Here is a 26,232-nt window from a genome sequence, read left to right on the forward strand (position 1 = left end):
CAAGTGTGACGTACAGAAGTCGGGACTTACCTTTAGGGCCTTGCTCAGATCGTGGACATCTGAGGAGAAGAAGATGCTGGAGCCCTACAGCTACCGGACCCTGGAGGGTCGATATGCTGGGTGGATCCTCAGGCATATGATTCCATTGCGAAGCAGCTCACGGAAGGTGGGAGGCCTCTGTTGATGCTTCGGAACATCACGGTCTTGGCCATGGGCTGCTATAGATGATTGGCGAAGTGCGGGGAGAGGAAGGTCTAGGTGTGGGAGGGAGATGAAGGTGTATTGGGGTGGAGGTGAGGTTGAGAGTGGGGGGACGAAAGTGTCTGGGGTGGTGAGGTTGGGAAGGGGGGAGGACGAAGGTGTTGGTGGGGGTGGTGAGGTTGGGGGTGTTGTGGGGAGCAAAGATGTCAGGGAAGAGGGGATAAAGGTGTGTGGGGGAGGAGGGAGTATGGGGGTGGAGGAGGGAGCAACGGGGGGAGAATGCTGCAGTGGGGAGGAAGGTGTAAGCAGGGAGAAAGGTTTAAGGGACAGAGTTTAGAGAGGGGTAGGTGTCCACAGGGGAGGAGGGAGTTTGGAGAGGGGAAGCTGTCTGATGGGAGGAGGGAGTTCGGAGGGGGGATGGTGTCTGTTGGGAGGAGGGAGTAAGGGTGGAGGAGGGGATAAAGGGAGGTGGGTGATGCCCAGTTGAATGTGCAAGGGTGGGGACTGTGGACTCAATGACTGCCTCCTGGGGGGTAAACTGAGGGTGGGCATGGTAGAAGGGAATGATGAGTATGAGAGGGGGCAGAGTGAGCTGAAGGGTGGGAGGGTGAGGGTGCACTGGTATCAGTAGAAGGGACAGCAAGGATGGTTGGTGGGGACTTGGAGGCAGATACAGACCCCGGGAGTGGGAAGGAGGAGTTCGGGAGGTCAATGTAGATTGGGATGGGATTCTCAGTAAGGTAGGGAACATGCATGTTCACCCAGACATCCTTGAAAGAAAAGGGCTCGCATTGGTAAGTAACAGTCAGGAGGTGGAAGGTGATGCCAAAGGAGTCAACAGTGATGGGGGAAAGGACATGGGTGACTAGGGGAAGGGGAAGGGAAGCTAACCAAGAACTTCACCAGTACCATCTTGAAAAATCGAAAGTGAGAGGAGACTCATGGTGGGTGGGAACAGATGCTGCATGGGAGTGTGATCAGTGTGTGCGTGGAGATGCAGGCCAGCTCAGATGGACAACTGAAAGAGAAACCCAGCAGGCAGCATTGAAAATGCTCAGGACATTGAGATGGGTGTGACGGATGAAGGATCCGCGTGTGTGGGAGAGTGCTTGCACGAGGCTCCGAAAGACCCTGCCACACATAACACTTCTCCCTCCAGAACCACTCGTGGTCTGGCTGCTAGCAGCTGAACTGCTAGTTGTGGGGGAATGCAGGGGGGAGGACTCGTGAAGCCTGTGAATTCAGCTGAAAGATTACATTACACATTGTTCAGTGAAAGTGAATATATTTTCAGGTTACAAAGTGACAAAATGTGTTCATCTGTGCAACCACTTGTGATCAGAATTTCTTGACTTTTCTCACCAACCACTTCTTCCAGGTGCTGTCCTGACATCCACAGCAGGGGTGGAGATGGCCTATGGAATAGTTGGCCTTGTTGCCTCTGATGGCTTTGGCATGCGTCCTTTTCAGAGCCGAGGCCTTGAAGGCCCGGCTTGCTTTGGCTGCTCCCTCTGCGGTGACAGAGGACGAGGTTCAGGGGGCCACAGGCAAAGAGGACAAAGTGGACAGCCTCTGAGATTTCTGAGTGAATGAACCAGCTGCCACTCCTTCTCCTTTTGCGTGCCCGAGAGCCCTGGCCTGACTCCTTGAGGGGAAGGAGCACTTGGAGGGACATCGACGTGCCGTGTTTTCCCCTCGCGTTGCCACTGCAGGAACTCACCCATGGTTACCACGATAGAGTGCAGGTCTGTGCGCATCTCTGCGTTCTGCTGGACCAAGGTCTCCATGGCATCCACCATCCTTCCCATGGAGGCCTTCATGTGCACACCTGTCAGAACCACTTCATCAGAGAGCAGGTGGATGCACTCTTGCAACTCGCGTGCCACTCTGTTGAGGGTCTCCTACAGCTCTGCGTGATGTTCCCCCATCTTCTGCTGACTTCCCATGATGAGTTGGACAGCCAAATCCAGAGGCTCATCAACTGACTTGGACCTCACAGATGCCTCTTCCCCAGCAGTCTTCTGAGTGCCGGGGAGTTTGGCTGAACCTTCCCCCTCCTGCAGCGGACATGTGTCCATGTGGTGACCACCACAAGGACCACCGGGATTGTCAACCCGAGCCTGCTCTAGACCTAGGTTCCACTGAGGTGTGTGTCTCTGCGCTGGCGGAGGGTGTGGGTAAGTGCTGTGAAGGGTCTTCCAGGCTGTTTATTTCCAGCTCTTCAATGGAAGAGGTGTCCTCTTGGTTGGAGGTGTGGATGTGGATGGAGCTGAGGGACTGGTTGGCTGAGGGTGTCAGTCGCTTGGCAGAGCTCCTTGTGAACCGAAGTAGAGATAATTAGTGCATTGCAGCAGAGTCAAAAGCCGGAGAAAGAGCATTCATGGTTGCGTTGAGAGAGGAATGATGTGGTGTCAGACCCTCACATGGGTGTTCACCTTCAGCCTCACCATCGCCACAGGCACGGTCCATGTTCTCACCAGTCAGCGCGATGGCACACTCCTCAAAGCGAGTGAGGGACCTAATGCGAGCTACTCCACCCCCGACCTGGAACCTCTCCCTGCTGTTGTGAGCCAGCTTCTCCTGCATGAAAACAGACGGAGTTAGAGTGAGCAGGACTCACGGCACTGTGTGGAATGTTTGTGTGGTGAGCGGAGCCATGGACAGGATGAACAATGCGAGCTTGAGAGGATATGACCCTGATGGAGATGTGATCGTGTGTGTGAAGAGTTAGTGGTGTTGCCCCTTCCGGTGTGAGATCCCTGTGGATGTGTGATGGGTTTGTGAGTTGAGAGTGATGAGATGGTTGACTTACCCTGGCGGAACGGATGAAAGTATTCATCCTCTTCTTGCATTGGGTGGCTGACCTCCTCCATGCTCCGGTTGCGCTGACCACTGCTGCCCCTGTTTCCCAGGCCGGATTGGTGACTCTGGTGGACCTCCTGTGGCCAGAGCTGGGGTGGAGGACACCGCGGCGGCCTTCCACTGCGTCCAGCAGGCGCCGCAGAGAAGAGTCACTAAATTTGGGGGCTGCTGTTTTCCTGGTTTTGGGGGTCATTTGTCTCCTGGAGTAGTCCTGGTCTGTCGACATGAAGTAGACTGTGCCCTAGTGCACTTTAAATATGGCGCCCGGAGCGAGGAAGCGCTAAGGTCAAGGCGTGGCTGGCAAATCTGAGCCTGCCCACCAGCGATCCGGCGTGTTTCCCGTGAATACACTATCAATGAGGTGGGATGCTCAGGAAGGGGACGATATGGTGCAAAAACCCGCCACTGCGGCCGGCGTGTAAAACATCTTTATTCACGCCCGCTACCACACTTAGTGCAAACCTGGGATGATTCCGCTCATTGACTGACTAAATGGAAATTCTTTCGTTTCTTGATGTGCTTTTATCCATTCAGAAGTTGGCAGCTTTTTTTTTTCTCTTTTGTTTCGTACTGCTTTATTACAGCAATGATATTTGTTTTGCTTTGCCGAGTGCATTAGGGTTTGGTATTGAAATGTATCTTAAGCATGGTTATCAAAAGCAGATTTTTATTTAAGATGGTAGATTTATGGATCATTTAAATTATATAATGTAAGAAGTATTCCTGATATATGCTTTATGTTGTATTTCAATATGGATAATGATCCTGTACTGCTGTTAGAATTGCCTCCACTGTTGGAAATGGCCTGTTTGAGAAGCAGGATAATGAACTGTGACAGTGTTAAGAAGGTCAGGTTGTATCAAAGTTTGTTAAAATTCAATATTTAAAACTTCAGAAAAAGAAATGTGTTAAATTCTAAAGGGTACTTAGAATTTTTAAGTTCCAGTATCATTTTTTCCACTATTAATTATTCTCATCATTTATTTAATTTATTATTTCACAGAATCTTAACAGCACAGAAGGAGGCCATTCAGTCCATCATGTCTACACCGGCTCTCCAAATGAGCATTATAACCTAGTGCCATTGCCCTGCCTTTTCCCTGTACCCTTGCACATTGTTTCTATTCAAATAATCATCTAATGTCCTCTTGAATGCCTCGATTGCACCTGGCTCCACCACACTTTCAGGCAGTGCATTCCAGACCCAAACCACTCGTTGTGTGAAAAAGTTTTTTCTGATGTCACACTTGCTTCTTTTGCAAGTCATTTTAAATCTGTGCCCTCTTGTTCTTGACCCTTTTACAAGTGGGAACAGCTTCTCCCTATCTACTCCGTCCAGCCCCCTCATGATTTTGAACATCTCTATCAAATCTTCTCTTAGCCTTCTTCTCTCCAAGGAGAACAGTCCCAACCTCTCCAATCTATCCTCATCACTGAAGTTTCTCATCCCCGGAACCATTCTTGTAAACCTCTTCTGCACTGTCTCCAATGTGTCCACATCCTTCCAATAGTATGGTGCCCAGAACTGTACACAATATTCCAGCTGAGGTCTAACGAGTGTCTTATATAAATTCAGCATAACCTCCCTGCTCTTGTACTCTATGACCCTATTAAATGAAAATTTATAGCGGACTGGTTGGTACTGTGGATCAGCAACCTCATGCAGAGAAACATCAGGCATGCCAGTGCATAAACTGGACATACAATGTTTCAATTATCAATATTGATGGTTAGCAAAATGATGGTCAATTATACACCCTAAAATTGACCACCAAAGAGAGTTAATTGGAGCATGTCAAATACCTGATAAGATACAAACCGAAATAGAACCCATCAGTTCCAAACTTAACATAATTGCTGGCATTTTTTAAATTGTCTATTTGGGGCCTATTTAATCTCTATTTCATTTTATAATGTGACGAGCGATATTTCAAATTGAGTGCAGTTAGTGGTTTAACTCTGATATTTGACTTTGGCTTACCCTGCTTTTTGTTCCTCCAGCCTCACCTTTGTTCTTATTCAATTGATATGATTTATTTTTGTGTTGAGTTCTGATCTTATTTGTGGCTCCAATATTTAATCTTTGTTTCCAGTGTTCGGCATTTCGAGTGTTTGCTTTTATTGGGAGAGCTCTAGATAGAATTCATCAAGAGTAGATGTAACTTATCTAGATTTTCAAAAAGCCTTTGGATAAGGCACCACATGATATACTAATGAATAAGGTCAGAGAATGCAGGGTCAGAGAAGAAGTAGCAGAATGGTTTCAAGTGAGCTAGCAGAGAGTAGGGGTAAAGGGCGGCAGAAGGTAGAAGGATCAGTGCTGAAAACTCTTGTGTTCATAAATTGTATTAATGATTTGGGCCTGAATTTTCAGCTTGACGGGCGGGCGTGATCGGCAGGCCCGGGATCGGCTGGGAAAAAGGACTGCCAACTGCGATCGGCTCCCGACTGCGATTTCGCGCTTGCTGGCCAATTAATGGCCAGCCAGTGTGAAACACATGCTGAAAAGCTCAGCGCTGCTGGGGTGGGGGCAGGAAGAGGGTGGGTGATGATGTCAACACGGGCACGGGCCAGCGCTGACAGAAAGCTCCCTGAAGGCAGAGAGCTGCCTCAGGGAGCTGAAGACCTGAAAAAGAAAAAATAAGAGTTTCAAAAGCTGAATAAAGTGTCCATGCATCACAATCGATCACCTGACAATTTAACGAATGAGAATGCTGGCCACAGAAATTTATTTATATTTTATTTCATCACGGAAATCTCATCCCATCTGTGGATGAGGTTTGATGAAAAATGCAAAGGCTGCCTGGCTGATTCGCCCATCCACCAACCATGAGGCTGGGCGGGCAATGAAAAATCGGAGTCAATTGCGCTGTTAATGGGCTTATTGCCTTCTTAATTGTTGGCAGGCGCGCTTCGGACTTTTGTGCGCGTTCACTGAACAAAATATCGCCTGAGTGCGGGATGATGTGGGGACGATGCCTGACATAATCTTGCGTTATTTTACGCCTGATCGGTTCGGGCGCACGCCCGCCCGCGAGGCGTAAAATTCAACCCTATGTTTTTCCTTATTTCAAAGTCCAAGGGTTGAATTTTACACATCGCAGGCGGGCGCGCCTGGCCCAATCAGGCGTAAAATAGTGTGACATGACATCGGGCGAACGTCCTGACATCATCCCGCGCTTGCACGATATTTCAGTCGGCACACGCGCACAAAAGTCAGAAGTGTGCCCGCAGACAATTAAGAGGGCAATTAAGCCCCATTAACACCACAATTGACTCCGATTTATCATTGCCTGTCCAACCTTAGGGTTGTCGGATGGGCGAATCGGCCAGGCAGCCTTTGCATTTTTCGTCAAACCTCATCCAAGGGCGGGATGAGATTTCCGTGACGATATAAAATATAAATAAACTTCTGTGGTCAGCGTTTTCATTCGTTAGATTTTCAGGTGATCGATTACGATACGTGGACACTTTCTTTCAGCTTTTGAAACCCTTATTTTTTGCTTTTTCAGGTCTTCAGCTCCCTGAGGCAGCTCTCTGCCTTCAGGGAGCTTTCTGTCAGTGCTGGCCCGTGCCCGCGTTGACATCATCGCCCGCCATCTTCCTGCCCCCAACCCGGCGGCGTTGAGCTTTCCAGTGGGAAATCACGGTTGGGGGCCGATCGCTGTTGGCGGTCCATGTCCCAACCGATCCTGGGCCCGCCGATCACGCCTGCCCGCCGAGCTGAAAATTCAGGCCATAATTTCTAAATTTGAAGTTGCCACCAAATTGGGAGTGATATTCAATATTAAGAGGACACTAACAAATTGCAAGAAGGTGTTAACAAATTTGCAGAATGGGCATATAATTAGAAAATATTTTTGAGTATAAATAAATATAAGTTATTACATTTTGGCAAGAAGATTAAGGAGGTTGTGTATTACTTAGAAGATAAAAATCTAAATGGGAGTAGAGGAGCAAAGGGATCTGGGTGTACAAATACACAAATCACTGAAAGTAGCAACATAGGTTAGCAAGGACAAAAAACAAAACAGGCCAAACAATGGGGTTTATCACTAGAGGAATAGAATTGAAAGGTAACATTATGCTAAAGTTATATTGAGCCTTGGTTAGAACACAGTTGGGATACTTTATACAATTCTAGACACCAGGCGCTGGAGAGGAGACAAAAACCCAGAAATGTAAGGATAAACCTATTAGTAGAGATGGACAGGCTGACACCCATTTCTCTTGAAAATCGCAGGCTGAAGGGGTAACCTAAGAGAGGTCTTTAAATGAAAGGTTTTGATAAAGTAGATATATATAGAATGCTTTCACTTGTGGCAAGAGCAAAACTAGGGGTCATCAATGAAAGATAGTCACCAAGAAATCTAATAGGGTATTCAGAAGAAACATTTTTACTCAGAAAGCAGTGAGAAAGTGGAATTCTGCCACATTGAGTGGTTGAAGTGAATAGATGTATTAAGGGGAGGCTAGATAATTATATGATGGAGAAAGGAATAGAGGTTATGCTGATAGAGTTAGATGAAGAAAGGTGGGAGGACAACTCGAGTGGGGCATAAATGCTGGCATAGACTGACTTTGTCGAATGGCTTGTTTCTATGCTGTATGTTGTATGCAGTATGTAAGCTGTAGCATAACTCTTACTTGTTGGCATTTCTTTCCCAGTTGGCTTCTGTTTGAAGAACCCTTTTATCAAGGAAATTCTTCCATTGTGGAATATGGTCAGTATCCTTGTCCAGAATCTTGGGGTGCAACGGATCCATTCATTGGCTCGCTCAGACCATTGAAAATGGTAAAGAAAAAAATTGACTAGTTTGTGAACATTGTGTCATTATATTTAAAATCAGCACAATATTACTGGGCATGTTTGGTCTGTACTAGTGGTGATTTTGTTTTTTTATATTTAAATTTAAAATGTACAAGGGTTTGACAGACTGAGCTGAGACAGACTTCTGCAAGAATGAACAAGTTAATATTTTAATGTTTTTTGATTTCACTTAAAGTAAGTTTGTCACGAGAATGTTGGCCTTGCCCTGCTATTTTAACATTCACTCTGTACCACTTCCTAGATGCCCTGGTATATTCTGAGGTGCGAAATACTGATGTATTTCCTTTTGTACACCTTTCTAAAAGAGTAGATATTCCTTCTTGTACAATTGAATTGTGATTTCTTCTAACATCTTCAATGTTAAGGGCATAAAGGAAAGTACAGAGGAGGAAAGAAGTCTGCAGTCCAGTGGCTCGTCAAACAAACCCCAATATCCCTCAACTGGCAGTTCTGGCAAATATTGATCCCGTTCTCTTATACAATTTTCCACATGTTCACCATCCTTTGCAGAAAGTACTTAAATCTAAACTGTGTGCATTCCCTTTATACCATAGATTTAGAGTTTGTGGAAACCTCAGAATTATTGGGGTTCAATTTATGAATGCCTTTCAGGAACCTGATTACTTGAATCACATCTCTCCGGAACATTCTTTTTTCCAGAGTAAACAATCCCAGGTCCGTTAACTTCCGCAAATGGCTCAGAAACTTGAAGCTCGCTGTTAGTTTGCTGGCCCTTTTCTTCACTTTCTCTTGTCCCTGAATTCACTTTGCTACAAGTATCATGACCATAATTCTACTCAGGTGTATTCCACATTTGGCTGTTCCTGCACCTGGTGCAGTTTCATACTGACCTCCTGAATTTTATGCTCTATCCTCTGGCCAAAATGTGCTTTACCTTTCCATGGGATAGCTTTCCTTACTGCTGTCACACACTGTGCCATTGGCTTCAGTGAGCCATCCACTAATAGTGACCTAAGATCCCTCTCCTGCATTCTGTCTTGTGGACCAGAACCATTTAGTTTCCCTTTTCTCGTCCACATGAAATGTCACATGCCTGTCATCAACCCACCTCTGCCTGTTCCCTAATGTTCAAACTTCCCATGTCAATTGGAGTTGCCTGTGGATTTTGATAGTATTGTTTCTCACTCAACCTCCAAACCAACTATGTATGTTGGAAACAGTGACACCCAGTTAGTGACTGCTTGCCATGTTGGTGCAGTTGGTGCAGTCACAATTAATCACTCCATGCTTTTTTTGTTTTATCCAATTTTCAGGTCATCTCAAAAATATTCCTCTAATTCCATGTTTTCCTACCTTGTGGATCAATAACTTGTGTGACAGAGTATCAGAAGGTTGCTTCAAATCTAAATACATAACACAAGAACTAGGAACAGGAGTAGACCATATGGCCTGACGAGCCTGCTCCACTATTCAATATGATCGTGGCTGACCTTGAGCTACAACTCCATTTTCCCACATGCTCCCCATATCCCATAATTCTCTAAGAGACCAAAAATCTGTCTATCACAGCCTTAAACGATTCAATGATGGATTATCCACAACCCTTGGGTAGAGAATTCCAAAGATTCACATCCCTTTGAGTGAAGTAATTTCTCCATCACCATCATCCCCTTTGACGTCCTCCTCATCGGAGGAGAAGTGCAGCTCTTCCATCTTCTCCTCAGCCAGGTCCTCCCTCCTGTTGCAGCGCCAGGTTGTGGAGTGCGCAGCAAGCGACAATGATGCGTGACACCCTCAGTGGACTGTATTGCAGCGCTCCACCGGACCTGTCGAGGCACCGGAACCTCATTTTCAAAATGCCTTATCGTTTGTTCCACCAAATTCCGGGTCGTGGCATGAGCCTCATTATACCGTCGCTCTGCTGCAGTCTGAGGCCACCACATGAGCTTCATCAGCCACCTGCTCTGTGCGTAGCCCTTGTCCCTGTGGAGCCAATCCCACAGCCTCTCTGGACCCTGGAAGATGTCAGGGGTCTGAGACCTGCTAAGGATGTAGGAGTCATGGACTTGCCTTGGGAATCATGTGCAAACCTGCAGGATGTGTTTGTCAAGGTTGCACACCAACTAAATGTTCAGCGAGTGGAAGCCCTTGTGGTTGTTGTAGGTGACTGCTTGTTGACATAGAGATCCAAGCACCACGTGAATGCAGTCGATGGCACCCTGCACCTGTGGAAAATATGAGATCTGCGCAAATCCCAGCGCTCTTGCTTCCCGGCTTTCTTAACCCTGGGTAGAATGCACAAAGTGCTGTGCCTTCGCGAAGATGGTGTCCGTGACCTCTTGGATATAATTGTGCGTGGAAGCCTGTGAGATCCTGCACAGGTCATGTGGAGCCCTGGAAAGACCCACTGGCGTAAAAATTTAGTGCCATGGTCACTTTCATGGGCATTGGCAGTGGATGCCCTCCATTTCCCCGTGGTGCCAAATCCTGCAGCAGGTGGCATATGTGACCAACTGGTTTCCTCGATATGCGTAGTGTTTGGCAATACTGGTTCACCGTCATCTGCTGGAATGACAGGCGCTGTCTAATGACACTGGGTCTAGCGAGGCACCTACAAGCAATGGCTCGCTGTGGATCTTCAGCTGTGTGCGCAGCAGGCCCTGCTGCACCTTCATCTTGAGGGGGGGTGCTCCCCTCTCTGTGCAGCCAGCCGCCTCCACCGCTCTCTTCTTCCCTGCTCCCTGTAAGCTCTGAGGCATACCACTAAATCACCAGGCTTCAATATCCTGATGTTCTCCTACTGCAGGTTCAAAGAGAAAGACACATGGGTTAGCATATTTGTCCTAAGAACTTCTCTTGGTTAAGCCTGAAGGCCCCTTCATATTGTTCCCCCCAGGCCCATCATGACGCCCGACACCAACAGGGCTGGAATATTCTGCCCAATGTCTCAGCGTCAACCCTATCAACCCCTTTCACAACATTGTAGGTTTCAATGACATCCACAGAATTTCTGTCACAACCAAAGCCTGTTGCATCCTCACAGAATTTCAGTTAATATTTCTGGGAAGCACTCCCTCCCATGACTCCATGTGAACTCCCTCTTATCATGCCACACCTATCAATTGGTGACTCATTGATTTATCTTTTGACGTCCTTTTGCACTTTTCCCGCTGTAGATGTTAGAATTGCTGGCCTATAGTTCACTGCATTATCCCTGTGCCCTCTTTTGAATACTTTCTCATTCTTATGACTGACTTTGCTGGTTAATTCTGTCTTTACCCTTGTATGAAATATCCCTTGGTCGGGTGCCTTGTCTATTTTTTTTACTTTCTCAGCCAACCTATCATATATAAATTCTTAACAATTCAATGAGAAGCTGTTCTATCTGTATCTTCCTTTCCTTCCTCCCGATTTTTCACTTGCAAACAAAAATGTTGTAGTTTAGCCAACAATATCTGGTCAATATCCCTTTTTAGAAATTTGTGATGTGATAGCACCATGCTTTGGATCACTCCAACCATTGAAAATAGTAACCATTGCTTTTTGAGAACTGATTAACTATAGTTAGTAGATCATTTACAGTTACAAAAGTCCATTACTTAAGAAAAGAATAAATTTAGACGCCTTTGTACAGTAGGCTGTACTGTTATTATTTTATTAAAGGGAAAGCAGATGTTAAAAAAAATTGCTTTTTTTCAGGGTACATTAAAAGTGGAAAAGTTGAATGACAACAAAGTAAGTATTATTCTGGCGTTGCCTTTCAGTAAATAAGTCAAATAGAATTTCTTCTGTAATAATGCTACCTTTTGTACACTGCTTGTGTGCAACAGAATAGGTGGGTCCTTTTGTATTTAAACAAGGTGAAATTATTTTCTCTCTTCTAATTCTTCAGTTTGCGATGCTAATGATTCATGCTGGCTGTGGTTCCATAAGTACCAGGGCCTCTCCTGAATATCCTCCAGTTATTATTTTCCAAATATGAGTCCGGACAGTTGGCAAGCTATTGGACCACATGCAGCGTCATAGCCAGGCCCATTTCTAACCCCATCCTGTTTTTACACATATGTGAACATACAGGATCCACCTGATATTGATCAATAGTGGAGGCCCTGGCCTATTCACCTTATGTCAGAGCACCTGAAACCATTGCAACAACTTCTGCCAGTGGAATACATAGTTGGCATCACACCTTGAACTTCCTTGATCTATATCATTTAATGTGGCATATAAAGTTCATTTACCCCATGACAAATTGGAATGTTGGTCAATTTTATTTCAATCTGAATGAATGTGTGTCCCATCGACAAGGTGCATTGCAGCAACTCACCAAGGCTCCTTAGGCAGCGCCTTCCAAACCCACGACCACTACCACTTAGAAGGACAAGGGTAGCAGATGCATGAGAACACCACCATCTGGAAGCTCCCTTCCAAGTAACTCATCATCCTGACTTGGAAATATATCGCTGTTCCTTCACTGTTGCTGGGTCAAAATCCTGGAACTCCCTCCCTAACAGCACTGTGGGTGTACCTACACCACATGGACTGCAGCAGTTCAAGAAGGCATCTCACCATCACCTTCTTAAGGGCAATTAGGGATGGGCAATAAAATGTTGGCCCAGCCAGCGAGACCCACATTCCGTGAACAAATAAATAATAATAATTATTGGTTGACAGATTCCACTTTTTTAAACAAAATTTTCGTGACTGTAGCATAAGAGATGAGTAGGTATATCTATCTTTATAAATTATGATACTGGTCCAGTGCAATTGGATTGGATTTTTGCTGATTCATAACCAAAATTTCAACTTTTTAAGGCTGGGGCAAGATTTTATATGGGGTAAGTATGGAGGTCGCTTTGCTGGCCCCATCCCAGCCCAGGGCCATTTTCCTGAAGGCGAAATCAATGACCAAAAGGCTACCCACCGGCAAGCAGGAAGTAGCCAACTGAGGATAGTTAATCGACTATTAAGACCTATTGTCAAAGGCTGGCTGGAATTTTCCAGTCAATCTTTGGGCCCCCTAAAGTGTCAGGGACTAGGTCACCTGCCTGGTGGAGGCCACCAGAAGGCAGACCTGTGGGCCACATTCCAGCAAGGTTTTGAGGCTCTCCCTGCTTATGTGGCCTAACTGCAGTCACAGTCCCTGTGCAGAGAGACTGCCTCAAAAAGGAGCCACCCCCCTCTCTCGCTCTCAGACACATTTTTTGTATGCTCTATTGCTAGGAACCTGTAAATTTCTCCTCTGCATCTAACTGCCTCGAAAGCACTTTTTGAAAAAGACACAATTGTTGGAAGACAGATGCAGATATGGGATCACTTGCATACTGTAGAATGGTGTTATATCAGCAGTAGACCCTGAAAGTTAGTAAACTGTTGTTGTGTTGCAGATAACGGGTATGTGGAGTGATTGTAAAACAGTAATTGAGATTGAAGCAATAAACTGTGTAAATGAAGGTGGAGCTCATAGTGATCTGAAACTCAAAGTTAGATGAAGTGAAATTGTGCACTGTAAACTTAACAGAGCGGCTCCTGTTCAGTCTTTGGCTGCTGTTAATGTTCTGAGAATTGATGTGTGGTGTGATGGTGATATTATTGGTATTTGCTGATTTTATGCTTCAATGCTCAGGAAATGCCTATTGAGATATGAGGATGGATGTTTTTCTTCAATCCCCATTCAACCACTTGCCATTGTTAATTTATATTACAGGTTATTGTGTATGAAAAGCCTTTCTTTGAAGGAAAACGGCTGGAACTTAAAACATATGTATCCAGCTTTGTTGGAGGAGATGAAGATACAGATTTGTGCCATGCTTATCCATTCACAAATATTGGCTCGATGAAAGTTTTAGGAGGATTGTAAGTTGTATTTACCCGCTGACAAATATTACTTCTAACCTTTTTGTTGTGGTGTGCAGATTGCTGCCGTTTGGAGCAAGTATATTTACTTTCGATCCAGCAGAGCTTTTTAAATTATAATTATGGAAATGTTGCAGCTGTTCATTACCCATAATATGGTACAAACCTTGCACCAGGTGCATTGTTCATTCATGAATAAAGAAGTAAGAGTGGTAAATTTCCCAATAGCTTCTTCTTTGTTTGTCTAGCCTTACTAGCCTCTGGCCAGCAGCTCTCAGCAGGCGGGGCATCCCATCCCCAGGGTCCTGATCCCATGGAAGTCTTGCCAGTGGCCTGTTAATTGCCTGATTGTCCACCAAATTATGAGCCAATGTGAGTCCTGTGTCAGCTCTCCAGCCAGTGGCCGAGACCCCCATCGCCTCCATAAAATTTCCCCACCTGCCCGCCAAGCTTCTGACAAGATGAGCTGATGCCGATTCTATAAGGTCGGGTGATTTACATTTGATGCTGTTGTCAATGTTGTGAGAAAAGCTTGTCTGTAGTCACAGGGGCCTGAATCTTGGGTTCCGAGGTTGGGCGCGCACCTGACCCGAACACATGTAAAATTGCGCGAAAAGATGCCTGGCACGTGTCCCGACGTCATCGCACGCATGTGCAATATTGAAGTCGGCGGGCGCGCAGGGGAGTCGGAGCAGCACCTGCCGACAATTAAATGCCCATTAAGGTGACCACAATTTTACGTGGCCTGTGTAATTTTTAGGTCGTCGCACGGGCAAAACAGGTGGGAGGAATTCACGTTTTAATCATTCCCTCATCCAAGGGTAGGATGAACTCTCCATTAGGTTACGAAATAAAAAGAAATATCTGGGGACAGCATTTTTGTGAGGTATGCTTTCAGGTGCTTCATCCCTGCAGCTAAAAATGGGAGGAATAAATTGCATTTGTTACATCGTCATGCACTTGTTGACATTCATCTTTTGTCTGCAAACTTGTTTTAATAGGTAAATCCAGAAAATTGTAGGTATGCATAAACTATGGTCATTCAGGAGGGGAAGTTGTTAGCTGTGTGTATTTTTCGGGCTTTAGGCTAATGAGTCACTTTCTTTAGGGCTGTCGATGTCCCGCGTCAGCTGTGGTTCAGTTGGCAGCACTTCCACCTCTGAGAAGGTGGTAGGTTCAAGACCCACTCTGGACACTTGAGCACAAAAATCTAGACTGACGCTCCAGTGCAGTACAGAGGGAATGCTGCACTGTTGGAGATACCACCTTTTTGATCAGATATTCAACTGAAGTCCTGTCTGCCCTCTAAGATGGACATTAAAGATCCCATGCTGCTAATTCCAAGAAGAACAGGGGAGTTATCCCTGGTGTTCTGGCAATATTTATTCCTCAATCAACGTTATTGAACAGGTTATGTGGTCATCATCACATTGCTGTTTATGGCAGGTAGTGTGTGCAAATTAGCTGCCACACTTCCTACATTAAAACAGGGGCTACACAGCAAAAGTACTTCAATGCTGTAAAACTCTCTGGCACATCCTGAGGTCTCGGAAGGAATCATATAAATTCAAATTTGTCTTTCTTTTCTCCAGTGTTGTTCAAACTAAATTGGTGCATTTGTTCTCCTACCTGTGTCTCGGATCTTTGTGTTGACGGTTCTCTCTGTGTCTCTCCACTTCTGCTTGTTTTCTTTTTTCCTTCTTTCTTTCTTGCCTTTTGCTTGTTTTCCTTTTCAGATGGGAGAAGGAAACCTGTAGGCCACATTTTCCACTGTCAAGTGCAGGATGCTAGTTTGGGCTGGGCAGGGAATTGCAAATTGCTGCAGTTTGTATTCGGTGGAAAGCAAGAATGCTGATCATGCAGGGAGACAAGCTACAGATGACCACAGAACAAAGCCAGAGGTTGTGAGGTATCCAGTGTTGGAGCAGGTAGACAGCCTGGAGGGAAAGTGGGTAGAAAAGAGGAAATTTGAGGTTTTATCTAAAGTAAAATATATGAAATGAACCAAAAGTTAAATTTAAATAAACTGGAACCCTATAAGATTTTAAACAAACTTAAATTTAAAAAATATATTTAAATAGACCTAAAACTTAAATAAACTTAAATATACATGCAGTGCTATATGGACAGTAACCTGGAAGAGGCAACTTGGAGGACTAGCAGGTCCACCCAGCACTAGGAAAACCAAAAAGCACATATAATGGTAAGTTTACATATTAGTCCACATGTTAGACCAGACATGGTGACATCAAGGTATGACAAAATCATGGCACAAGAAGAAAGTGTTCATATTAAGTGCAAGGCTTTCATATGTATTGCTTTTCATTTGTAAGAGAATGTAACACTTTGGAGTGAAGCAAAAGCATGCAAGGTGCACAATTACTTGTATATGTGATGCAACCTAAATTGATAGATACATAGATCTGAACATACCTAGCGTAAATAATATATGCACATAGTTGCTGATACTCAGTTTGACAGTCAATCCTCCTTGGTGCTTAGATTGTTCCTTTTCTATTTGATATATATTCCTTTTTTTATATGCAACCATTTTGTAATCTTTATTTCCCCAACATTTTAGCAAGTAGTGCTGCTTCACTGCATAATGGCCCAGATCTTCCGATCAGAATCGGAAACCCTATTTTCCACCCTGATCAGACAAAAAAACGTACACTTAACTATATCCGATTTTTATGGCCAATCTTCCAATGGAGGTTCTTGCACAAATGGCTCAGTGCAGCACAGAGAATCCACGCAGAAGCCCCCTTTTTATGGCACAAGCTGCCGTATTCCGCTAAATAAGAGTTTAAATGTCCCAAATCTTCTTTGAAAAGCTATGGAAAGAAGGTAAGCGGGAAAGGGGGTAAATTGACTGGGTAAGGGGATAGGGTGGGCAAAGGGATAGGGTGGGTAAGGGGGTAAGGTGGGTGAGGGGTAGGGCGGCTAAGGTAAGTGAGTAAGCAGGTAGGGTGGGCAAGTGGGTAGATGGTGGGTAGGGTGGAGATGGTTATGGTGGCAGGCAGGGAAGGTGGGTGAGGTAGGTAGGATGGCAGGTAGGTGAGGAGGTAGGTGGGTTGGGGGGTAGCCGGGAGGGATTGTCATATCAGGAGCAGGTCAGGGAGAGTCAGGCCAGGTCAGGGGATAGTTGGGGGATCGGTGGGGGAGAGTCAGGTGGTGGGGTCGGGTCAAGTCGGGTTGACGGGGAGTCAGGCCAGGTCAGGGGCTAAGATGACTGGGTAAGGGGATAGGAGTTAGCCAGGTCAGGTCGTGGGATAGTTGGGATCGAGGGGTGAATCGGGTAATGGGGGTTCATAAAGTCGGGTGGGGGCTGTTGAGTGTTGGGTCTAGTCAGATCAGATCGGGGGTTAGTCAGGTCAGGTCAGGGGCAGTTGGGGTGTTAAAAGGATGGTCAGGGGCCGGGGTGGATTCGGGGGTGTCACAGGGGCAAGTCGGGGTTAGTCAGGGGGGTGGGTGGTCAATGTGAGTGATTGGAGGGTTGGTTGCTTAGTTATCCAGGTGTTAGACTCGGGTTTTTTTCCTGTTTAGCATTTCCTGGGTAACTATCTAGGTAAGTAAATCAGAACCATCTGAAGTCTCTGGCTCTTAATTAGGAGTTGGAGGCTTTTTCAGAGGATCCCAGGGTTTAGGGGAATTGCCCTTCATAAGTTCTTGGGAAATTCCCATGGAGTCCTTACATTGGGACTTCCAAGAGGTCCTGTAGCACCTCCGGGTATGTCTTGTTTCCGACCATCCTGAGACTGGAATATCTGGGTCAATTATTTTTCTGTATTAGCTGAACACAGTTGATTAATAGCGATTCATGAATTGTTTTTAATTTCTCCTAGCTGGGTCGGTTATGAGAAGCCAGGGTTTCAAGGCCATCAGTATGTACTAGAAGAAGGAGAATACCAAGAATGGAATGACTGGGGAGGCTATGATGAGCATCTTCAATCTTTGCGGTTTATCCAAGTTGTAAGTTTTTTTTTGCTTAGTGCCAAGATATAATTGCAATTCAACAATTTTTATATCGCATTCTTACCCACAGCTCCTTCCCCACCCCTGAAAAACTTTCAGTTGATGATTTGTGTAAACGTGTCTCCATGGGTACCAGCAAAATTCTGTTACCGTGCTCGTTCCTTACGTGTGCCGAGGCTGTGAGGGCCACTGGAGTGTCTCATTGCTTGTGGAAATTGGATTTGAGTCCAATCCAATTGTCACAGGTGTAGTTTTGAGCAGATCTCTCCGGGAAGTGAACTGGAATGAGCATAAGAATATAAGAAGCAAGAACAGGAGTAGACCATATGGCCCATTGAGCCTGCTCTGCCATTCAATAAGAACATGGCTGATCTTGGGCTTCAATTCCACTTTCTCACCCGCTTCCTATATCCCTAAGAGACCAAAAATCTGCTTATCTTAACCTTAAATATATTCAATGATGACGCATCCACAACCCTCTGGGGTAGAGAATTCCAAAGATTCATAACCCTTTGAGTGAAGAAATTTCTCCTCATCTCAATCCTAAATGATCAGCCCCTTGTCCTGAAACTATGCCCCCTTGTTCTGATTCTCCAGTCAGCAGAATCAACGTCTCAGTATCTACCCTGTCAATCCCCTTCAGAATCTTGACTCTTTCAATGAGATCACCTCTCATTCTTCCAAACTCCAGAGAGTTTAGGCCCAATTTACTCAGCCTTTCATCATAGGACAACCCTCAAATCCCAGTGATCAATTAGTGAACCTTCACTGTACTGCCTTCAATGCAAGTAAATCCTTCCTCAAATATGGAGAGCAAAATTGCACACAGTATTCCAGGCGTGGTCACACCAAATCTCTGTACAATTGTAACTAGACTTCTTTATTATTGTACTCCAATCCCCTTGCAATGAAGTCCAACATGTCATTTGCTTTCCAAATTGTTTGCTGTATCTGCATGCTAATGTTTTGTGTTCCTTGCATGAGTACACCCAAGCCTCTCTGGACATCGACATTTACAGTTTCATGCCTTTTTAAAAAATTCTTTTCTATTCTTAACACGAAAGTGAATACCCTCACACTTTCCCCATACTGTACTCCATCTGCCAAAGATGGAGTTCCAAAGTCTACCCCCTCATCCTCGCCATGGAACCTGAGCAATTGAGTAAGAAGAGTAAGAAAGGATCAATCAAAACAGGATGAAGTGTGGTGGGACTCCATATCTCCTGGGCCGCTTTGGTTACCGTGAAGGCCTTTTAGGTCTTGTCTTTCGTCTGTCCTCGTTCCAAGGGTTGGCCGCGCTATGAACGATCTTTCTCCATTGATTTCTATTCTCCTCTGCCCTCACTGCATGTCCCATAGAGAGGTCAGTCCACCTTCTGATATTATCCGTCCATGCCATCTTGGATTTCCCTTGTGCAGATTTTCCAGGTGTTTTGCCTTGCATTACCTCTTTTTCCAAACGCTCCCCTCCTGTTCGCATCATGTGTCCAAAACATGTGAACTTCCTTGTTATCACTGCCTCAAACAAGTTCCCCTTAACACCAGTTTTCCCGAGCACCCGCTCATTTGTCCACTTGGCCGTCCATGACAAACGTAATATCCATCTGATTCCTTTCATTTCAAATGCTCTTATTCGAGCCTCATCACTACTCTTGATGGTCCAACACAGCCTATGTTGTCATCGACCACACAGTGGCTTTCAGAAGACAAATTTTTGTTGTAATTGAGAAATTGAAATGCTGTGGCTACTCCATACTCCTTTAAGTGAATTCACAACGCCATGACCTTGTTAAATCTAGCTCGAATTTCTTTGGTAGACTCTGCATCTTACTTGATAAGTGACCCAAGTTAGTGGAAGGTATCAACCTATTCAAGCTAATCTCCGTTAATCAGAACCTTGCAGGTCTTTCCACCCATCCCCATCACCTTTGTCTTGTCGATCATTGACTGTATTTCTAGTTAACTCGATCAAGACGATCCACCAACTCCTGTAGCTCCTCCACTGAGTTAGTGAACAGACTAATAACAGTGTATTGAAGATTCAAAACTCACCACCCACCATTTGGTATCCCACCTTTGTATCCACCAAGGCCAATTAGGAACCCTAGAAATACTTAGCAGATGGAGCTCTGGCAAACACGTCCTCAACAGGCGGAGGAAGATGTGCCATCTGGAATATCTCAAAGGCTGTTCGGATGGATGAAGGCTGCAGTAGAGGGAAACCTTCAATCGTCTTGATTTCCTTGCCAATGGATCAAGGTTTTTCCTGTCAAGACGTGTGGAAGCTGGTGTGCAATGGTTTCTCCATGCTAAAAGATGTCACAAACAGGCATTTTTCTTTCCAAGCACACCCCCCAAAACCTTCAGCAACCAGAAAATGGTGGCGGGAGCAGGATTTGTGTTGTTTGGAAGCTTCTAGTCATGATCTGGCATGAAGGCGGCAGTTACAAGATGGTCATCTAGCACTGGCACGAGGCAGGGGTGCCTTTCGACAGCTGTGACTGTGACTGAGCAGCCCTCTTTAGGATCCACTCTTCTCACCCCTTATTGGGGAGGGGGCTAGAAAATATTTTCTAAACATTGTTTCCCTGACCTCTTCCAAATGGATAGCCACGTCCAATAGGATCACCTTCTGCAGTAGAAATACACAAAAGACAAAAGTAGTAATGATTGGGACCTGGAACATCACGACCCTCATGGACATACCTGCAAGTGAATGCTCAGAGCACTGCATTTGTCACTCAAGAACTCCAATGATATGACATTGACATGGCCACCCTGAGTGAGACCCGGCAAGCTGGAGAGGGGCAGCTCAAGGAAATCTGAGGCGGCTAAACTTTCATCTGGAAAGGGAAATCAGAAGAATAACGCAGAGTTCACGGAATTGAATTTGCCATCAAGAATGAACTTGTGAACCAGCTTCATGAATCCCTTCTTGGAATAAATGAGCGCCTCATGACCCTTTGTCTCCAACTGGCAAGGAGCCAATTTGCCACCGTGACGGCAACAATGACTGGACCCAAACGACAAAACTGAGGAAGATTTCTATGTCAAAATTGAACAAGTTCTCTCTGGAGTTCTGAAGGACAGGCTTATTCTTCTTGGAGACTTGAGCAGCAGAGTTGGAAGAGATTTCAATCCCTGGAATGGAATTATTGGCAAGGAAAGAATTGGAAATGTCAACTCCAGTGGCATCCTTCTCCTTACCAAATGTACAGAACATGGGCTTATCATCAACAATATCCTGTTCTGCCAGAAGAACAAGTACAAGGACAACGCCCACAGTCCAAGCACTGGCACCTGATCGATTACGCTGTTGTCTGTGCCTGGAATCACAAAGATGTCCAGAGCAATGACTGGGCTGATGACTGCTGGATTAATCACTGACTTAATCATTCCATTATGTCCATCAACCCGGCTTCCAAATCGGTGCAACAGAAGAGATGGCAATGAAAGATCGCATCAAAGCTCTGAAGGATCCAAGAAAAAGAGCAATACCTTAGGGAAATCTTTCAAACTTCAATCAAGAACAGAAAAAGAGTGTCCAAAGTGCTTGGGACGTCCTTATGTCCAATATCATCAATGCCTGCAAAGAGGCACTTAGATTTTCTGTCAGGAAACATCAGGATTGGTTTGATGAAAATGATCAGAATATCAACAAATTGATTGACCATAAGTGCAGTGAAGACAAATGCATCAGAGGACGACAGAAGAAACATTTCAAAGATGTGCTGAAAGCCAACATTGGCAACAGATGCAACATTGGCATCGACTTCTGAGAGTCTATTGCCTTGGACAGAACCAGATGGTGGCAGAGTCTGTGGGAAGCATCCCAGCATTTTGAGACCCAACAACAAAATGAAGAGGAAAAGTGAAAGCGGCGAATAGGGCACGCAATGACCCAAACTGATGATACACGATCAGACACCCCACATGACAATACAGTCCTATGTGCTATGAAGTATGCAGATCCAGAATTGGCCTCATCAGCCATCTTTGGACTTATGGAAAACAACCACCCTTGCTTGTGAGGGATAACCAATAATAATAACTCCATCTACCACCTTGTCCACTCACACAACTCTTTGCAGTCTCTTTGTGTCCTCCTCACAGCTTTGTATCATCAGCAAACCTAGATACATTACTCTCTGTCTCTTCGTCTAAGTCATTAATATAACTTGTAAATAGCTGAGGCCCCAGCACTGATCATTGAGGCACTCCACTAGTCACAGCCTGCCCACTTGAAAATGTCCCATTTATCTCTACTCTTTGATTCCTGTCCATTAACCAATCCTCTTAACGTTTAGTTGTGTTCATGAAGAGTTGAACTTTAAGGGCTGAATCTTCCGGTCAGCATGCGGGGGCGGTTCCTACATGCCAATGTGTAAAATTACGCGCGATGACATCAGGCGTGTGTCTCAACGTCATTGCGCGTCATTTCGATATTTCGTTCAGCTGGTGCACACAGGAGGCAGCTGCGCGCCTGCCAAACTATCAATGGCCTATTAAGGCCATTAAAAAAGTAATTAAACTTGTTAAGAATGCTGCCTGTCCAACGCTAAGATTGGTGGGTGGGCGAAGAGCCCAAGCGGCCTTCGCGTTTTTCAGGAAACCTCGTCCACGGGCGGGATGAGATTCACTAAAGGTTTTATAAAATAAATAAATACATTTTCCGCACTTCACAAACATGTTCTAGCTCATGTGACATGGTCACATGTGGGTACATGTTTAAATAAATTTCCACATTATTTATTGAAAATTTTTCTAATCCATTCAGTCTCCTTGAGGCAGCTCCATGCCTCAAGAGAGATTGCTGCGCTCTTTCACACGCACGTGCCAAAGAGCACAGGCCCTGACTCTCCCTCCTCCCCCTGCCCGTACAGGTAGCGTTGAGCGCTTCTGGCCGCGCGTTACGCTGGGCGGGCCTTAATTGGCCTGCCCGCGTAAAATGGCGGCACGCAGCCGATCACGGGCGCCGATTGGCTCCGCCCTGCCCGCCATAGGAAAAATTCTCCCCTAAGTGAAACAATGTTAGGTTTTGTAGGACCTTCCCCTCATAAAAAAAATTTAAACATTATATCTTGTAAGTTGAAATACTGTACATTGCTAAATTTCTATCTTATTTCTTTTATATTTTTACATTTATTTTCTTTTAAAAGTTATTTCATTTACAAAAAACTCTTTCTACTTAGCTCGCATATGCCAATCCTACCATTTGCTGCCTCTTTCGCTTCCCAGCCCTCCCAATTGCTGGCCAACCCTACCGTTCCTGCTCCTGCTGGCCACTCCCCTCTCCTGAACCTTTGCTGTGAGTGAGGGCTTGGGAGATGAGCGGTGAGAGGCAGGAAGAGCAGATTCGGAGCAAGAGCAGCTTCGAGTTACAGGATCTCGGAGGTAAGCTGCCAGCTGGCAAGGTAGCGAGAGGGAGGGTCAGCCAGTGACTGGGAGGGTCAGCAAGAGGGAGGGTCGCCCATAGGGAAAGACAGTGACTGGAAGGACTGGCCAGTGACCAAGAGGGTCGGTGAGAGGGATGGTCGGGGATTGGGGGGGTCTGCCAGTGTCCAGGAGGATTGGTGAGTGGGAGAGGCTGCTCCAAAATGGCGCAGATCAGGTCACACGACCCTAAGTCACACCTGGCATGAACCAACATTAAAACAAAGGTCCCGATGATAAATGTCTCTATTATCCTGCTCTATTAACTGACCAATGTTAAATCAAAATGACTTAAATCGGGGCAACTTAAAGCAAGGACTTACCGTATGTCACTCCCAGCTCCATGAGCGCCCTTATCTTATGTATTAACCTTTTGTGTGGCAGCTTTATTGAACGTCTTTTGGAAATCCAAGTACATTACATTTACTGGTTCCCCTTTATCTACCGCCTCTAGTGGTTTTTCTTCCCTTTCTCTGCTAGCCTTGATATGCTAAGGTCAATTGCATATCACTGCCACTACCATCGTGGCTGAAGTCAGTAAACTTTGTATTAACCAAGGATCAAATCTGAAATTGAGCCAACGTGTCACTGCGCTGTACTTCACAATGCATTAACACACTGAACTCAGAGGTCCAGGTTAAACAGCAACAACTCTTATGGTATTTCTCTGGAAATAGTTGTTGAAGGGTTGATGGCTCAGTTGTGTATCTGATATCGGCAGAGGGTGACCCATGAAGTAATCAATTCCTTTCAGGTTTGTCAATTAACATGGGTTTGGAATATACCGATCATCTTTTCACTTTAAAATCCACCAAAGGAAGCTTTACATAAACACACATCATGATTATATCTTTATATTATATCTTTATATTATAGTGTTAGATAACATTTTTTTTTTAAAAATCTATGTTGGTAGAGTGGAAGTTGAATTTTTTGGCATTCTTTGCAAACACTGGAAGAATTAAGTTATTTTTATGTTTTGGTTTCTTACTTGAGTTTTATTTTTTCTGAAATATGCAATGCTTTTCCTTCTGAAGGGAACTATACATTTGTTAAACAATTCATGTATTTTTCTTAATATACAGAACTTGTCACCTCCACTCATGATAATGTACAATGAAACAAACTTTTCTGAGAATAGTAGAAATATTGAAGTACTAGGGCCTGTTCCAGACTTGCAAGATACTGATTATGGATTGAGGACGGAGTCTATAAATGTGCTCAGTGGAACGTAAGTCCTATTTAAATTATTTTAAAATAATCAACTTCTGTTTTTCTGTAAAGACATTAAGCTGCTTAAAGGTCTCTGCCATTTTAATTCAGTAACTTCACTGTAGTGAAGTTATAAGAAAGTTGGAATTTTTGGCCTGTCTATAATCCTTTTCTCCCGATGGGTATCCACATTCACAGGGCAGTCCTATCTACATTGCATATAACACTGACTGTATTTCAAAAGCACATCATTAGTTGTAAAGCACTTGGGGACGTCCTGAGGTCGTGAAAGGCTCTACCTAAGTGGAAGACCATCATTCTTTTCTTTCTTGACTGAAATAGTTCTTTTGTCCACTGACAAATAATAGGGTCATTGAAACTTCAGCAAAGATGGATATAATCATCAGCAGAATTTCATTCCCTCCTCAGGAGTGGGCGAGGAAGTGGGAAGGCCTTAGAATGAAGAGGCGGGGGGGGCGGAGGTGGGGGGTGGGGGGGTTGGGGGGTGGTGGTGGGGTGCGGGCTAAAGCGCATGTTGCCTTCCCAACTCCGGGGCAGGAAAGGTTGAACGCAGCCTTCCTACTTGGGGGCCAATTGAGGCCATTAATGGCCATTTAAGGGTTTCAATATAGGTGAATATAGGAAACACAACATAGGTGTGTTTCTTGATAAAATGATAAGATGAAAAGAAAAGTGTATGAGTGCTTTCATTCTTTAATTACTGAATAGCAATAGATGTCAAATAAATATATGGATTGGAAGTACACATTGTGTGTGCCTATGAGGTGTTTCCTATGAAAGTTGGCACATGTGGCTAATGAGCGACACCTGTAGCTAGTCACCAGTTTCCATTGGACCGTATTGACCTATGTTGGCTCCATCTGGCATCACAATCCAAATTGTGTATATAGTATGATCTTATCTTAGACCACATAATTCCAGTTGCATGTCCTCAGACAATGCCCTGTAATTCCCACGTTTGTGTGAAGCAACTGAACCATTCACATCCACATTGCAGGTAATCAATTGATTTGTTTACTTAATATGAGTATACCCAGTCACTTTTCCACATGTAGGAAAAGACAATTATGAGAAGAATTGATACTATAAGAAGCATAATTCATCACTTAATACCAGTGTTTGAGACTGTTAGCTCATGTACAGCGGGAGGTGGTGGCACAGTGCCATGTCAATGGACTAATAATCCAGAGGCCCAGGCTAATACTGTGGGGACACAGGTTCAAATCCCACCTTGGCAGCGGATGGCAATTCAATTAATAAATCTAGAATTAAAAGCTAGTCTTAGTAATACTGTTGATTGAAACTATTGTTGTAAAAACACATCTGGTTCAATAATGCCCTTTAGGGAAGGAAATCTGTCATTCTTACCTGGTTTGGTTTGGCTGACATGTGACACCAGGTAGCGCCACATCAATGTGGGTGAATCTTAGCTGCCCTCTGAAATAACCGAGCAAACTGCTCAGTTGTTTCAAACTGCTACGAAGTCTAAGAGAGCGTATGTGGACAGACCACCTGACATCAATCTAGGTACTGGCAAGCCCTACCATTACCATCAAGCCTCTACCATTACCATCAAGCTGAGGGATCAACCCTGGCCCAATGAAGAATGCAGGAGGGGATGCCAAGAGTAGCAACAGGCATACCTAAAAATGTGGTGTCAACCTGGTGAAGCTACAACTTTTGTGCCAAACAGCATAAGCAGCAAGTAATAGACAGGGCTAAGCGATCCCACAACCAATGGATCAGATCTAAGCTCTGCAGTCCTGCTACATCCAGTCGAGAATTGGTGTGGACCATTAAAGAAATAACAGGAGGAAGAGGCTCCACAAACATCCCTATCCTCAATGATGGCGGAGCCCATCACTTGAGTGCAAAAGATA

General features: G+C 44.9%; 1 protein-coding gene across 3 annotated transcripts in view; it reads left to right on the forward strand.

The window, feature by feature from the left end:
• Window positions 1-26,232, forward strand: part of crybg1a (crystallin beta-gamma domain containing 1a) — a 320,531-nt gene that overhangs the window by 231,906 nt on the left and 62,393 nt on the right. For all 3 annotated transcript variants that reach the window (XM_078542510.1, XM_078542512.1, XM_078542511.1), the window contains 5 exons: window positions 7,732-7,858; window positions 11,555-11,590; window positions 13,563-13,711; window positions 17,557-17,683; window positions 24,205-24,350. In XM_078542510.1, the coding sequence (XP_078398636.1) occupies window positions 7,732-7,858; window positions 11,555-11,590; window positions 13,563-13,711; window positions 17,557-17,683; window positions 24,205-24,350 (585 nt within the window). The remainder of the gene's footprint in view (window positions 1-7,731; window positions 7,859-11,554; window positions 11,591-13,562; window positions 13,712-17,556; window positions 17,684-24,204; window positions 24,351-26,232) is intronic.

Source organism: Cetorhinus maximus, chromosome 5 (assembly GCF_964194155.1).
Source record: "Cetorhinus maximus chromosome 5, sCetMax3.hap1.1, whole genome shotgun sequence".
NCBI lineage: Eukaryota > Metazoa > Chordata > Chondrichthyes > Lamniformes > Cetorhinidae > Cetorhinus > Cetorhinus maximus.